We start from the raw sequence: 13,363 nt of genomic DNA on the forward strand, positions 1-13,363 counted from the left end.
TTTTTTTTTTTTTTTTTTTTTTTTTTTTTTTTTTTTTTTTTTTTTTTTTTTTTTTTTTTTGTTGTGTGCTTCGGTGTGCTTCACGCTTTATCGAACGAGGTTTTTGATTAAATGTGAAAAATTTTCATTTCAGGGGAAGCAAGGATGGGGATGTATGTGTGGCTGAAGTAAAGAAAATGGAAGTCAGTCATATGAGCAAGAGGCTGCATCTTGGTACATCCATAAAAACCTTAGAGTTCTGCCCCAGTGAAAGGTAAAACTATTAAACTAAGCCCGTTTTCGATAGAACCCGAAATGTATTGCAATGTAAATAAACTACAAGATAAATCAAGTAGCATAACAAACCCTTAATACTCTAACTACATTCCTAACGGTATTCCTAAAGGTTTTTTTCTGTCACTATTTGGGTATTTGCTCATGAATATTTTTTTTCTTTCCCTTTTGTAGGGTTGTTCTTACTAGTTCAGTCGAATGGGGGGCTTTGGTGACTAAGCTAAATGTTCCTGCCGACTGGAAAGGTAAATCTCTCTCTACTCCCTCTGCTCGAAGTCTGACATTTCTGTCGTTGCAACGCGTAACATAGTACGATGCTTAAAAATTTGCAGAGTGGCAGATCTATTTGCTGCTCGTAAGTCTATTCGCTGCATCAGCTGTTGTTTTTTATATCTTCTACGAGAATTCGGATTCGTTTTGGCAATTCCCTCTTGGAAGAGATCAGCCAGCAAGACCCAGGTTTGATTCCTTTGTAGGAGATTCACAGTATGCTGATGATCCATTTGGACCAGTTGACATGTGAGAGCATCTGTTATGTTAACTATTAACAACCGAGCGATAGGATGGATCTCGAGTACTGGTTTTCGGTTCTTTAGACTTCTACTTGGCTTTAAACTTCATTTCAGGAGGCTTGTTTGCAGTTCTTTTGTTTAATGCAATTATTATGATTAAATTAGGTCTTGTCCGTGAGCATCAAGTTAAAATTACTGAATTTTCAATCATGTTTGGAAGTTAGACATCACAGTTGTATAATTATTTGATTATACAGTTTACCTAATTTATTCATCTTTTATGGTCAACATTCTTATTCCAAATGACCATTTTAAATATTTTCTTGAGCTAATTAGTGTAATCTTTGCTTTGCCTCTATGTGATGAGATTTGAATATAGGTTCCTAATTTCCTCTTCACTTTTTGGAAGAAATTTGAAACCACTGCCAAATTATTTACCCTTTTTTCTTGGGTTTTAACACTCTAAAAAAATAAATTAGTTTGTTACCGCTCAAGTCCACCGCTAGTAGATATGATATTGTTTTAAAACGAAGATGTTTTCACATCTTTACAAGGAGGTCTGTTTGTAACAACCCAAGTCCATCGCCTGTAGATATGATATTGTCTTAAAACGGAGATGTTTTCACATCTTTACCAGGTTTGTTAGGGAGAGGTTTCCACCCTTATAAGGAATGTTTCCACCCTTATAAGGAATGTTTCGTTTCCCTCTCCCACTGATGTTAGATCTCACAATCCACTCCTAAGGGGCCAATGATGCTCGGATCTGATACCATTTTTAATAGTTTAGCCCACTCGCAATGTCCTTTTTGAACTTTCTCTTCTGGACTTTTTCTCGAGGTTTTAAAAAGCTAGAGAGAAGTTTCCCCTCTCCAACCGATGTAGAATCTTACAATTATTTTTTAAAGTAAAAAACAACAAAAATTAAGTACTTTTACACACTTGAATAGTCAGTCTAAACATGGAAATTTAATCGACCCAGTCACAGCGCAAAATGCCTAATCGATATTTTATTTTTCGCATAATAGAGTCTGTGTTACAAGACAAGTCCTCGAGTACAATAGGGTATATTATATGGGAACATTTTGGCATTCTCTGGATCTGAACAAAGTTTGCAGATTTCAGGAGAAAAGACAGAACTAAATGCAAAGAGAGGAAAACAATATCTGAAAGTGGAAACCATCAACTATCATGAATGACCAAAATTGCCTCAATAATTGCTATATTTTGGTTGTACAGAAGTAAAAGGAATTTCCCTTATGTCTTGTTGCTATATATGAGGTAAGTGGAATATAGAAGAAAGAATTTTAAAGAATATTTAGAGTACCTCTCCCAAAATAACCTGGTGTTCTCTGGTAATATATGCCTCCAATAACCGAGCTGCAATTTCAGCTTTGCTTTTCTTCAGTTTTGTTGCCTAGAAATGCTCTGTAGAGTAAGTATAATTGAGAAAGAACTCAGATTCCTTAACGTACCATATGTAATGGAAAACTGGTTTGATTCATTTTCCACGTAGGGAAGCGTAAAAGGAAAGCGAGAGCGAGAGCGAGAGTCTTTCTTTCAATCTCTTCTAGCCAAGTCAGCAGTCAGAAGCTTTCAGAATTAGCTGGCTAAATAAGGTTCAGAATTCCAGCTTCTCATCCTGCAAGTGATTTTTGCTTGTATCCAAATTTCATCCTCTCCATTAGTTTTACTTTTGTGGTTCTCTTCTTGTCCATCTTCACTCTATACCTTTCTTCTCTCTCTCTCTCATATATCCCTTGCCAATGAACTTCCCCTGTTAATGGCCACAACCCCATTTGATTTGAACCACCTTCGTCATCTGCAGCTTCTGCTAAATCTTCATCCATACTCTTCAACAACGTGGAGTTAAAATATTTCGCCCACATAAATTCCCTGCGTTGTTCAACTGGATGCTGCTCTTCGAGGAAACCCGAGTGAGGATCGATATAAACCATCCTCCGTCCACTGTGGTACGCCCAGACATTGACCAGGATTTCCAGTATCCGACAGTAACAGTGTTTTTTCTGCTCATCATAGAAACTAACAGGAGTTGAGAGAGAGAATAGTATGGAAGGAAATGGATTGGACTCGAATCCTTACCTCAAGCTCAGAGGAAGCAACCAAACATCCATATGGTTGACTTTGATTTCTATTCACAGCATCAAGGTAGTGGGTGAACATCCTGTAGTTCCCAAATCCAATTGCAATTAATGGGATTACCTCCTTTATATTAACACACTGACCAAATACGAACAATTACTGTATATGCGTGGGTTATGAACTCCAGGAAACTTGCTACTACTAATCACCTGGAAAACATTATGAACTCCAAAAAGGAAGGGGTTGGCATCACCCAGCTATGGAGGGCAGACCAGCGACCACCATCGTCTGGCATAGGGGGAAGCGCTTCCATATTTGACGACAATCCAAACATCTCACGAAAGGTGTTCTCAAAGGCGGTTCTGCAATCATTTGGAGTAAAATGAGCCACGATCGAAAGTTAGCTATTGCTCAACTATAATTAATTAGTGCCAAGTCCACTCACTAGAAATGCCCATAAATAAAAGTACACTTCAACGCCGCATTCTCAGCAGTCAGCATATTTTAGATACATTTACTATATAATTTCAGGCCAATTATGAGTGTATGCACATGCACAACGGACATCAAAGCAGGCATCAATATTTCATTGATGATCTTAAAATTTTTTCCAAATGACATCCAGAAACTGAAAACGTTCATATGTAGGAACAAAGGATAATGAAAATCATTGTTTGCAATTACCTGACTAAAAAACCAATCGAAAGCACTAGAGAAGTAAATATCTACAAGTAAAAAAAATCAAATGAAGCCATCCCAGCACAGAGCTTTCATCCAAACTTGCTTAGATTACATCCATTTAATGAGACATGTAAAATTACCTGCAAAGACCACCGTTCAAGATATCACACACTGACCAGAAAGTGGGAGCATTACTGCCCCCCAAGATTCCACGATTCACTTGCAAGTGTGCCCAGAAGTATATAACATCTCCTTTAGTGTTGTCCCTTATAGTGTCTTCCAAGACATTTTCAGCTTTTGGGAATAAGGAAACCTGTTTCAAAATGAAGGGCTAAATGCAACTTGTATACAAGTAGGGTGAAGGGTCGCAAAATTTTCCTTTTGAAAATGGAGGGGGGAGGGGGACGCTGGCAAACTATAAATTTTGAAACAGTCAATCAGTACATAAATACCTTTCTTCCAGAAGCCCGCCATGATTGAAACCCAATCCAAGGTCTCTTATGAATGTTATCAATCTTATTTGCAATAGCAAACATTCCTCCAATCTCACAGAGAGTATCCGGATAGTAAGAGTCATTCAGAAGAGGAAGCCGTCCAACAGCATTGACATCATCAGATTTTAACCTCAGTGCCCTTGTGGACTGCCATAAAATTTAAGATAAATTCTTTACAAACTCAAACAGAACAAGGTAAAAAGTTCATAACTGCCCTTAAGATGTGAACGATGAACAAAAATGGCAAAGTCTAAATTTTCAACTAGTCAAATACTACTTCAGAAACTTTTAAGAAAATCTTCAAGAGCTAAAGCGTCAAATGAGTAGAACTTCAAACTAAATGAAGTATCTACATGCATGAATTCCCAGCAGAGTTCTAGCTTAGAGGTAAAACAGATAGGGGTAGTTTTAAAAAAACAAAGATGAGTGATTCTTATGCAATTGACTAAGAAAACAGAAACTATAAGTAAATGGAAAGTATGACTTGATAAAAACAAAAGATGAATGGAGCGCACAAGACTTAGTCCACGGTACAAAGAACCATGGTGCATGAATGGCCAAGCTCCAGCACCATTGTATATCTCATAAATGGATACAGGTTGTCCCGTCCTTTCAAGCTCCCCCTCATCTCGTTCATTTGCCTCAAACTTGAGTTTTTCAGATTTCCGGGCATTTCGATATATTTCATCCCATGCACCTAGATCTCTCTCCATTCTTTCTTGAAACTACAGAAAAGGAAGATGATTCTGTATTTAGCTGCCTATTTTAGAAGGATATGTGAGTAGGGAAGTTCAGAACCAGGGGAAAGAAATGGTGAGAGCAAGTAATCCAATTACAAGAAGGTACCGCAATATACCTCCTCCATTTCAACAGTTTCATATTCTTCAGCATTTTCTATTTCCTCCAAAATATCCCAATCATGTGGAGTTGGAATATCTTGCTCCAGAGTCCCGTTTTCAGTCTCAGAAGAATTTGTTAAATTAACAAAATTAGTTATTTGTGCTTCAAGAGCAAAAATAACACTGGATTTGCTTGTTGCTGCAATCCTCTCTTCAGTATCTACCTTTTTGCCAATTGTCTGCACTGCTTCCTCTCTGAACAAATTCCATTCCCAGGCCCCTAATTGAAGCTGGGAGACAGAACCTGGAAGCTTAACATCTGATGGGAAATTCAGAACATTCTCTAGGAGCCGTGCGTAACTGGTAACACATTCCGATGCTAGTATATTCTTAGCAAGTAATTTTCCAGAGGAAGCTATTGCTTGTGAAAATCTGGAGAGCTTCCCATCTGATATCATTCGTGAGAAAGAGTCCAATAAAGCATCAGGATTATGTTTTGGGAAGATAACCCCATGGACGCCATCAACAATCTGAGAACCAGAGAAAATGCACAAGATAAGAAACAGCACAAGGAGAAAGATAAAAGAGGTGGGAGTCGTGCTGTTACATTATGGAGCATATCTCAGACAAACTTACGTAATTTCTCAAGGCAGGCAAATCAGGCACCATGATTGGGATTCCAAATGACATGGCTCGAATAAGTAGAGGCGGAAAACTCTGTATTTCTTGTGAAGATCCATAGAGCACAATGTCAGCCATCATCAGCACATTGTTGACATCTCCATTTAAGCCATAATGTGTTATAGAAGCATCAGGAAGTCCTAGACGTGAAGCAATCTCCTGCACAGGTTTAAAGATAGATCTATTGTCAGAAACTGCTTTGTGCTCCTGTTGTGATACAGACTTGATTTATCTTTTCTTCTTTCCTTTTTACAGAAAAAACCAGGTATAAAAGGAGTATAAACACAGATCACGAAAAAGGAGGCCAATAACAAAAGTTGGCACAACATTTTAAGATGGAAGAGGAAAAAAAAGAAAAAAGAATCGTACATCAAAAGATAAACGATCCCTACTAAATCAATATATTTTTATATAAAAGAAAACACTAGAGAAACCAGGCAAGTATTAGAAGCATTTTGAAAGTAAGCAAGAGAAGGAGATTGAACTCCTAAAGAAGCAAAGGAAAGATTATCTATGTGGCGAATAGAAATTCATGCAGGAGTAGATGGTATTAGATCATTGGATTTTTTTAAAGAAGAAATGAAACTTTTCATTTTAGGAATAAAAAGAAACTAATGCTAAAAAATGCAAACTCCACGGGGGAGTGAATAAAAACAGAAAGAACTTAGAAAGAACACCATCTAGGAGCTTTAAATGAGCAGAATCAAAACAATCAAACCAAGGAAGATGCCTAAAAGTAATTGGAAAATTATTAGACAAGAACAGAGAGGATAATTTGAAAATCTTAGAATAACTTAACATTGTTTAGTTGGAGTATGACCATACTGAAGAAAACCAAAAGCTACATTTTGGGAATTATATGTAAATCCATTAAACACTTCATCTATTCAGTATTCACCCAAATGCTGCCCAAACAGAATAAAGAATATAATTAGAAAAACAATCAAACCAGGAAAGATGCTTAAAGGTAATTGGAAAATTATTAGACAAGAACAAAGAGGATAATTTGAAATTTTTAGAATAGCTTCACATTGTTTAATTGGAGTATGACCATACTCAAGAAAACCAAAAGCTACACTTCGGGAATTATATGTAAATCCATTAAACACTTCATCGATTCAATATTCACCCAAATGCTGCCCAAACAGAATTAAGAATATACTTAGAAAAAGAGGGAAATCACTTGAATTGCCAACTTAAAAGAACAACCATGTATATTCTCTTTTTTCTTCTTATTATACTTTCCTCTCTTTTGTTCCTTTTCTCCCCACCACAAAAAGTTAAAGACCATAAATGGGAAACGAAGAAACGAACCACAAGCATAACCTTTATGAACAATCTTGATGTGCTTTTGGTATAGGATGTATGTGGCAATGAATCATCCAGTGGTGGAGAAGAATCAAGTGTGAATTTTTTAGATATACATCATAAAAGTTGAGAAACTACGTAATATTCTCTTCAATTTAAACATCAGTATAGAACTTGAATGTCCATCCACACACTTGAAGAAAAACCAGAATCGCCCATATGATATAATAAAATAAATTTAAGTGTTTTAAGCCCCCAAGTTGAATACTTAATAACTTAAAGCTCTCGTTATCTCAGTGAGTAGTCTTGGTTGGGCAAACCCCCCCTAGAGATAAGAGGAGGAGAGCCATGGGCATGACGCGAGTGGAGTCCCGCTATCCCAATTATAAAAAAGATTGATGATAATAACAGATAAATAAATAAACTTGTACGCTTTTGGTGCAAAAGAAAATTATACCTGCAAAGCACCATGGGATCCGTCAGTTGAATTACAACATAAGAAAACAAATTTGAACGATCCTCCTACTTCTTGCCTTGCATACTTTGTGAGTAGAGGTCCAATGCTATGCATTGCCACAGCATAGTCCCATGACAGCTCATTTGGGAAGAACAAGCTTCCAACGACTATAACCAGTATATCATCTTCATTAAATCCATTTTTCTCTCTTAGTTGACTTTTGGAGTGAACATTTTTGTAGTTTTCTGCAGCATAAACATCTGCCGGGGATCCAGGAATCACATAGAAGTTCCCGTTGTCCAAAATGCTATACAACATCTGATATGGTAAGGAAATGGCAAAGGCATAAGAGTGTGCAATGTGGAAATACAAGACTTACTATTAATAAGCACAGCATTCAATAAAAAAAAATAGAGACGAAAGGAAGACTTACTGGGAGGGAAAAATCAGGGAACACAACAATATTAGCCCTTCTGAAAGAACTCTTCCAATGTGAAATAAGATGCTTCCAGCCCCTTTGTTCATACATCGGCAAGCGGTTGGCAAGTGTATCTTCTCGAACTATCCATATAAGTGGTACAGAACAAAAAGGTTCCTGCATAAGGCTGCATAAATATAAACCTCACTAATCATAGTATCTCAATTCTCAAACTTTTAAGCACATGAAAACAATAGGACTCAGAAAGAAAAGTATTCTCATCAGCACATGCACACTCATGATCTTACCTTACCTTTTAATCACAGTTTCTTTTACACGTTACAAGCTCACACATAAACTAGAATGTATTGTTTCTCTGAAACTCTTACTGCCTCCTCCATTTCAATGTGTTATGTTACCGAAAACATAGAAAATGTTGTTTTTATTTATAGGTTCTTATTGGAATCATGAGCATTTATCATAGTTTTTTATTTAGTTCTTTTTCCAATTTCTTATATGCAGAAAGGTAACCTTTCCCTACAAGTCACAGCTGATTACATCTCTATAAAATAGCTGTTTAAATCAAACTACCGAACAGTGCTCTTTCGTTAAGTTTATAAATTTCTTTTTTGTTTTTACTACAAACATATTTGGGTAATTGTACTTTGAAAGTTAAGTTTCCCACCTAGAGTGACTTGCATTTTAATTCATCTTCAACTGTTATTTCACTTGTGAAAAATGAATTGAACTTAGTAGACTCGATCTTTGTAAGCCACCTGTTTCAGTACTAGTTTTTATTTATTTATTTATTTTGAGTTCAATAATGTGAAGATGGTGATTTAAACATTTGACTACTAGAGACGTATAATAATTTAACCTCGTAAGCTATGCTCAGATTTGCTAGTGTGTAAACAACAGTGAACTTATCTATTAATCTAAATCCACTAGGATGTATTCTTGATATATATTATGAAAAAAAACTAACACAAAATTTAGCAAGGAAGAGGTAGACTCTACCCCAACTATAACCGTTTATTAAAAAAAAAAAAAAAAAAAAGAAGTTCGCACTATATTGCATGCCCATAGTCTGTAGTCATTCATAAAGCACATCACAAATACCGTTAGGCCAAGAACCATTGACCTCATTGCAAGTATAAACAAAGATTACTTTACATAGTTAAAGATTTCACAAGATACTTTATGCTATAAAGAGGGGAAAAAAAAACCTTGCAATTGCTCCCTCTGCTTCCAAGGAGTCAGCAATAATACCATCATATCTGTCGAAAAAATGAAAATAGAATCAACCATTTCTGCCAAGAAATTGAAATGTAGTCCCAGAGACTTCTTAAAAGTCAGAAACGAAAAATCAACAAGGAGAACATATAAAATAAAGAATAGTAACAAAACATTCTAACAAACAAAAAGGAAGCATATACATTGACCAATCAACATGACCATAATGCTCTGGACTTAATATTGAAGGCTGGCCACCGATCTGTTTCCACATTGAATGCTCATTTCCACTCTCTACTGCAAAAATCTGTCAGATAGACCTTAATGAGGATCCAAATGAAATAATTGTAACCATAAGTTAAAGCATCTTTAAATACTTACTAGAACGAATCATGAACAACTGCATAAATCTACAAGAAAATCCATGCACCATATATGTACTGGAAAATGGAAACATAGTACTACAACACTGGACAAACGAAGGCAACTCTACAACTTCTACTGTCTTACGTAAAATAAAAATCCGAACAAAACATCTTTTTTGTAGGAATCACCAAAAAATAAAATAAAAAACAATAACTCACCTCAAGTACATATCCAAGTTTCTGTATGTTCTTCATCACAGTAATCAACATTAATGATTGTGGATTGCTCTCCATGCTTCCTAAGATCTGGTATCAGTGAAAGAATAAGGATAAAAGAAAGAAAGAAAAAAAAAATTGGTACATGACTTAATCCCTTGATGAATCCAGATTCAGAAATTGTTAGTTCTTAAGCAGTCTAGAGTAAAATTAGAAATCATAGATAAGCTGAATTTTTAGATTAAAACATCATTTTAGTCCCAGTACTTTCAAATGTTCAATTTTAGTCCTATACTTTCAAATGTCCAAATTTAGTCCTTGTACTAAATCATGAAATGAGTCCTTATTGGTACTTTCATACAGATTGCAAACAGGACATTGTTCAACTTCTGAGTGTGCAACTGTTTAAGGCCGAGGCCAAAGAGTCCTATGGACCAGTGCCATTAAAGCCGTTCATTGGGTTTTTGGATAGAGAAGATTAGAATCTTGATGTGCATCATATTCAAAGAAAAAAGTGAGAGCAAGCACAAAGAGCTACAAAGTCAATTACAAACACTAGACCAACCCAAGAGGACCAGCTTCTCTCTTACTATTCCCTAACCAAAATTCTGCCTACGTCACGCATAGCACCACCCCCGAACATATACACTCATTCCATAGGATTTCCTAACTCTCGCTACATTTCTCCTTTAACCCCTCCTAATATACATTTTTACTGTCGGCAGCCCAATATGTTGGCATCAAACAAAAAATTAAGAAAAATCACAAAAAAAAAACATCATTTTCAAAAGGCCTATTAAATCATGAAAATGTTAAAAGCGCTACTTTCTCTGTTTTAAAATGCTATTGTATTAATTTTCGTAGGGTAGTTTTGATAATATGAAAGAACTTTACTCAATATTCTGAACTATTCTTCCATGTTTTTTCTCAATGAAAGCTCGATTTCTTATTAGAAAATAATTCAATGGAAATTAAGTTAAGCTAATTGTTAAATTTTCATGATCAAATACCTGACACTTTTGGTATTGTGAGAACTGCTGTGTTGTTGCAATTATGCGCATTCCTAAATTGTAACGAGTCTCTACGAACAATTTTATTTTACTTTCAATGTTTTCATAAACTCGTTTGTCAAAAATTAGACAGATCCTTAGAACTTGAATACATACTCCAAGTGGATGAAAGTTATTGAACCCAAGTCATGGAAGAGGACCTATATGAGTGCCATTGGGTGGTGATACAGAATCCAAATAAATGGTTTGAAGCTAATCTACTTCGCAGGATTGAACTAACGTGTGATGGGAAATGTGTATTGATTTATACAAATCAACTGATAGAAATCTACAGAATTCTCTCCCAATCTAGTTTTGACAAGACTTCCATTGGTGAGACAGTGCGCATAGCCAATCAGAAACGAAATGCAATGAACTAAGTGGCATGTGCCAAATCTTGATAGCTATAGTCAGCGAATCGAACGCAAGTAGTTTCAAACAGCAGTAAAAGAAAACTAATACTCACTAGAGCAAGCCTGGGTGCACGAACGCCAACACGATCCTTCTTCCGCACCTCATCGAGCCCAACACCTTCCACCAGCCTCCTCGAAATCCTCCCCGGAAAAAACTTCAGCGAGCTCCCAAACTTAATACGCTCCATAAGCCACCGCCCCCTTTCACTTCCAGGGCTAGACATCAAACTAATGGAGCTCTGCAACAACATAGAACCGGAAACAAAGGCAAATACTGCAAAAACAACGACAAAGTAGAAAAACGTTTGTCCTCTAGCCGGAAGCCACCAGAGCAAGCCCTTGCGATTGATCCGACTCTGGTGAGATCGGGAGCGAGGAGTTGCATGATCCAGTGAGTCCTTGGCTCGCAAACGGAAGTGACTGGAATTCCGCTTGAAAGGAAAACGATCACGAATCGAGTGAAGGACGGGGACGGCATTTCCACTCCCATTGTCGTCGATCTCTGTAGATGAACTCCGTCTCATTCAGAAGATCCTGTGCTCCAAATCTTTACGCAGAACGTGATGAACAACGGATTTGCAAGAATTGAAGAGAAGAGTTTGGAGAATGGATTAGAAATGATGTGAAACTCAGATTTCAATTGCCCATCACTGCCATGACTTCCGCTTTAGAACACGACAAATGCAAAATTACAAAATTACAACAACTTTTCACATAAAATAGATTTTTTGCCAAGTCGGCCAATTTTACATTTATTTATTTTAAATAAATAAATAAATTTATTTATTTATTTATTCCATTACTTTATTTTATTGCGTCATTAAGTCTTTTTTAAATTACTTTTTTTTTGTTTGTTGGTTATATATCACGAAATTTCGTACTTTTTTCTTCTTTAACGCGGTTTTTGACTACCTGTCTCAACAAATATATAAATAAATAAATAAAATAAAATAAAAATATACACGTGGATATTCTTGTATTATTAACTAAATACTAAATTAATAAAAAAATAACAAATTGGACTCTCCATAATGGTATGATATTGTCCACTTTGAGTATAAAGTCTCATGACTTTGCTTTGGGCTTCCCAAAAGGCCTCGTACCAATTGAGATAATATTCATTGATTATAAAACTCATGATTATTCCCTAAATTAGTCGATGTGGGACTTTCATCATCTAACAACCTTATTTTACCCAACTTTTTCCTCCCGACTCAGTGGAGCTACAAGTTGCAGTAGTCATACTGCGAAGCCTCCCCTTCCTCATTTCTATAGACCAAGCAGCTCAGTGTTTCCTCTTTCTTGGACCGGCACTTGCGAGGAACTATGGAAACCTCACCTACAATTTCGGTTATTTTACTTTCATTATGGGTGTTCGTCCTCTATTATCTTAAAAGGATTTAAAAACGGGCGCTCATATGGGATCATAATAAAATCGATTAAGGACAACACCCTCCTCCGCCGAAAGACGTTCTTACAAAGGTGGCACAAGATGACCGAGCAAACCTTTTCAAGGGGAGCTCCCTCCGGACCGAAGCCCCTTATTCCGCTCGATAATTACTTGAGTTATTTTCTTAAAATCAAACTTATTTTATTTCATTTTTCTATGTCACGATTTTAAATATTTATAATAAAACATTTGAGGTTCTAATTAAATTCAAAACACCGACAAATAATTTTAACATTTATTGAATAAAATAAAAGAAAATAAAATCGATTAATCCACACCGTTTTGGGCCGGCCAGAACGAGAGGGCCCATTAAGAAACTCGGACGGCCCGGTCCATCAAATATCAATAACAAAGGGACATAGATTTCAACAAAATTACATCCATCTCCCACGCGCGCCATTCAACCCCACCGGCCATTCGTGTTGGAAGCTTGCAGAAGGGCACCCTGGCTTGCTCCCTGTAACTCGTCTGTAGGGTTTTAGACCTCTTCCATCCGCCATTCTTCTTCTACGCGCGCTTTACCAGACTCGAGGTACTGTTCTCTCATCTCATGCACTTTCGTCTTACTCTTACACTGCAATTCTGATATTCTTGGCTCTCTCTCCTTCAATGGCGATTTTATTTTTCTCTGTATAAGTTTATCATTTCCTCTCATGGCTGCTGGAAAGTTTTTCGTCAATGTGTTCTTTTCTTTTGGTTGTTTTGTTATCTAGGTTGTTCTTACAGGAGCTTCTTTCTCCAAGTTTATTATAGCATCTGGTTCTTGGAAACTTGTATAGACATGAGCCGTTGATTGTGGTTAATTGCGTGGCGTTTTGGTTGCCCTGGGTTTTTTTATCCTAATTTTACTTTTTTTTTTTTTTTTTTTTTTTTT

The 13,363-nt window shown here is 36.4% G+C and overlaps 3 protein-coding genes across 4 annotated transcripts in view; 2 read left to right on the forward strand and 1 right to left on the reverse strand.

The window, feature by feature from the left end:
* The window catches only part of LOC111459431 (SEC12-like protein 1), a 4,415-nt gene extending 3,340 nt beyond the window's left edge, over positions 1-1,075 (forward strand). The window contains exons 8-10 of the mRNA XM_023102341.1: positions 134-253; positions 448-518; positions 606-1,075. Of these exons, the coding sequence (XP_022958109.1) occupies positions 134-253; positions 448-518; positions 606-796 (382 nt within the window). The 3' untranslated portion in view covers positions 797-1,075. The remainder of the gene's footprint in view (positions 1-133; positions 254-447; positions 519-605) is intronic.
* A 693-nt stretch (positions 1,076-1,768) lies between these two features.
* LOC111459418 lies at positions 1,769-11,723 on the reverse strand. Of its 2 annotated transcripts, XM_023102321.1 has the most exons (15): positions 11,093-11,722; positions 9,581-9,667; positions 9,200-9,303; positions 8,990-9,040; positions 7,779-7,950; positions 7,346-7,663; positions 5,536-5,739; positions 4,917-5,429; positions 4,576-4,785; positions 4,019-4,207; positions 3,707-3,879; positions 3,095-3,247; positions 2,886-2,967; positions 2,337-2,809; positions 1,769-2,304 (listed from the first exon to the last, which is right to left on the reverse strand). In XM_023102321.1, exons 1-14 carry the CDS (start codon positions 11,561-11,563, stop codon positions 2,420-2,422), a joined length of 3,117 nt encoding a protein of 1,038 aa, XP_022958089.1. In that variant the 5' UTR covers positions 11,564-11,722; the 3' UTR covers positions 1,769-2,304; positions 2,337-2,419. The 2 variants fall into 2 exon arrangements, with proteins under 2 accessions (XP_022958089.1, XP_022958098.1); XM_023102330.1 differs by lacking the exon at positions 1,769-2,304 and having other exon boundaries at positions 2,708-2,825; positions 11,093-11,723.
* A 1,145-nt stretch (positions 11,724-12,868) lies between these two features.
* Positions 12,869-13,363, forward strand: part of LOC111429750 — a 6,032-nt gene continuing 5,537 nt past the window's right edge. Inside the window, exon 1 of the mRNA XM_023065738.1 lies at positions 12,869-13,021. The gene's annotated coding sequence lies outside the window, so the exon portion shown is untranslated. The remainder of the gene's footprint in view (positions 13,022-13,363) is intronic.

The sequence above is a fragment of the Cucurbita moschata genome, unplaced genomic scaffold (assembly GCF_002738365.1).
Source record: "Cucurbita moschata cultivar Rifu unplaced genomic scaffold, Cmos_1.0 Cmo_Scf00002, whole genome shotgun sequence".
NCBI lineage: Eukaryota > Viridiplantae > Streptophyta > Magnoliopsida > Cucurbitales > Cucurbitaceae > Cucurbita > Cucurbita moschata.

Bases quoted from the DNA above. Each gene is read 5' to 3' on its own strand.
- LOC111459418 (XM_023102321.1), bottom strand. From the start codon at position 11,563: ATGAGACGGAGTTCATCTACAGAGATCGACGACAATGGGAGTGGAAAT. The intron at 5,430-5,535 runs GTAAGTTTGTCT...TCTGGTTCTCAG, and splicing joins TGCCTGCCTTGAGAAATTAC to ATTGTTGATGGCGTCCATGG. The intron at 4,208-4,575 runs GTGCGCTCCATT...ATTTTATGGCAG, and splicing joins TGTACCGTGGACTAAGTCTT to TCCACAAGGGCACTGAGGTT.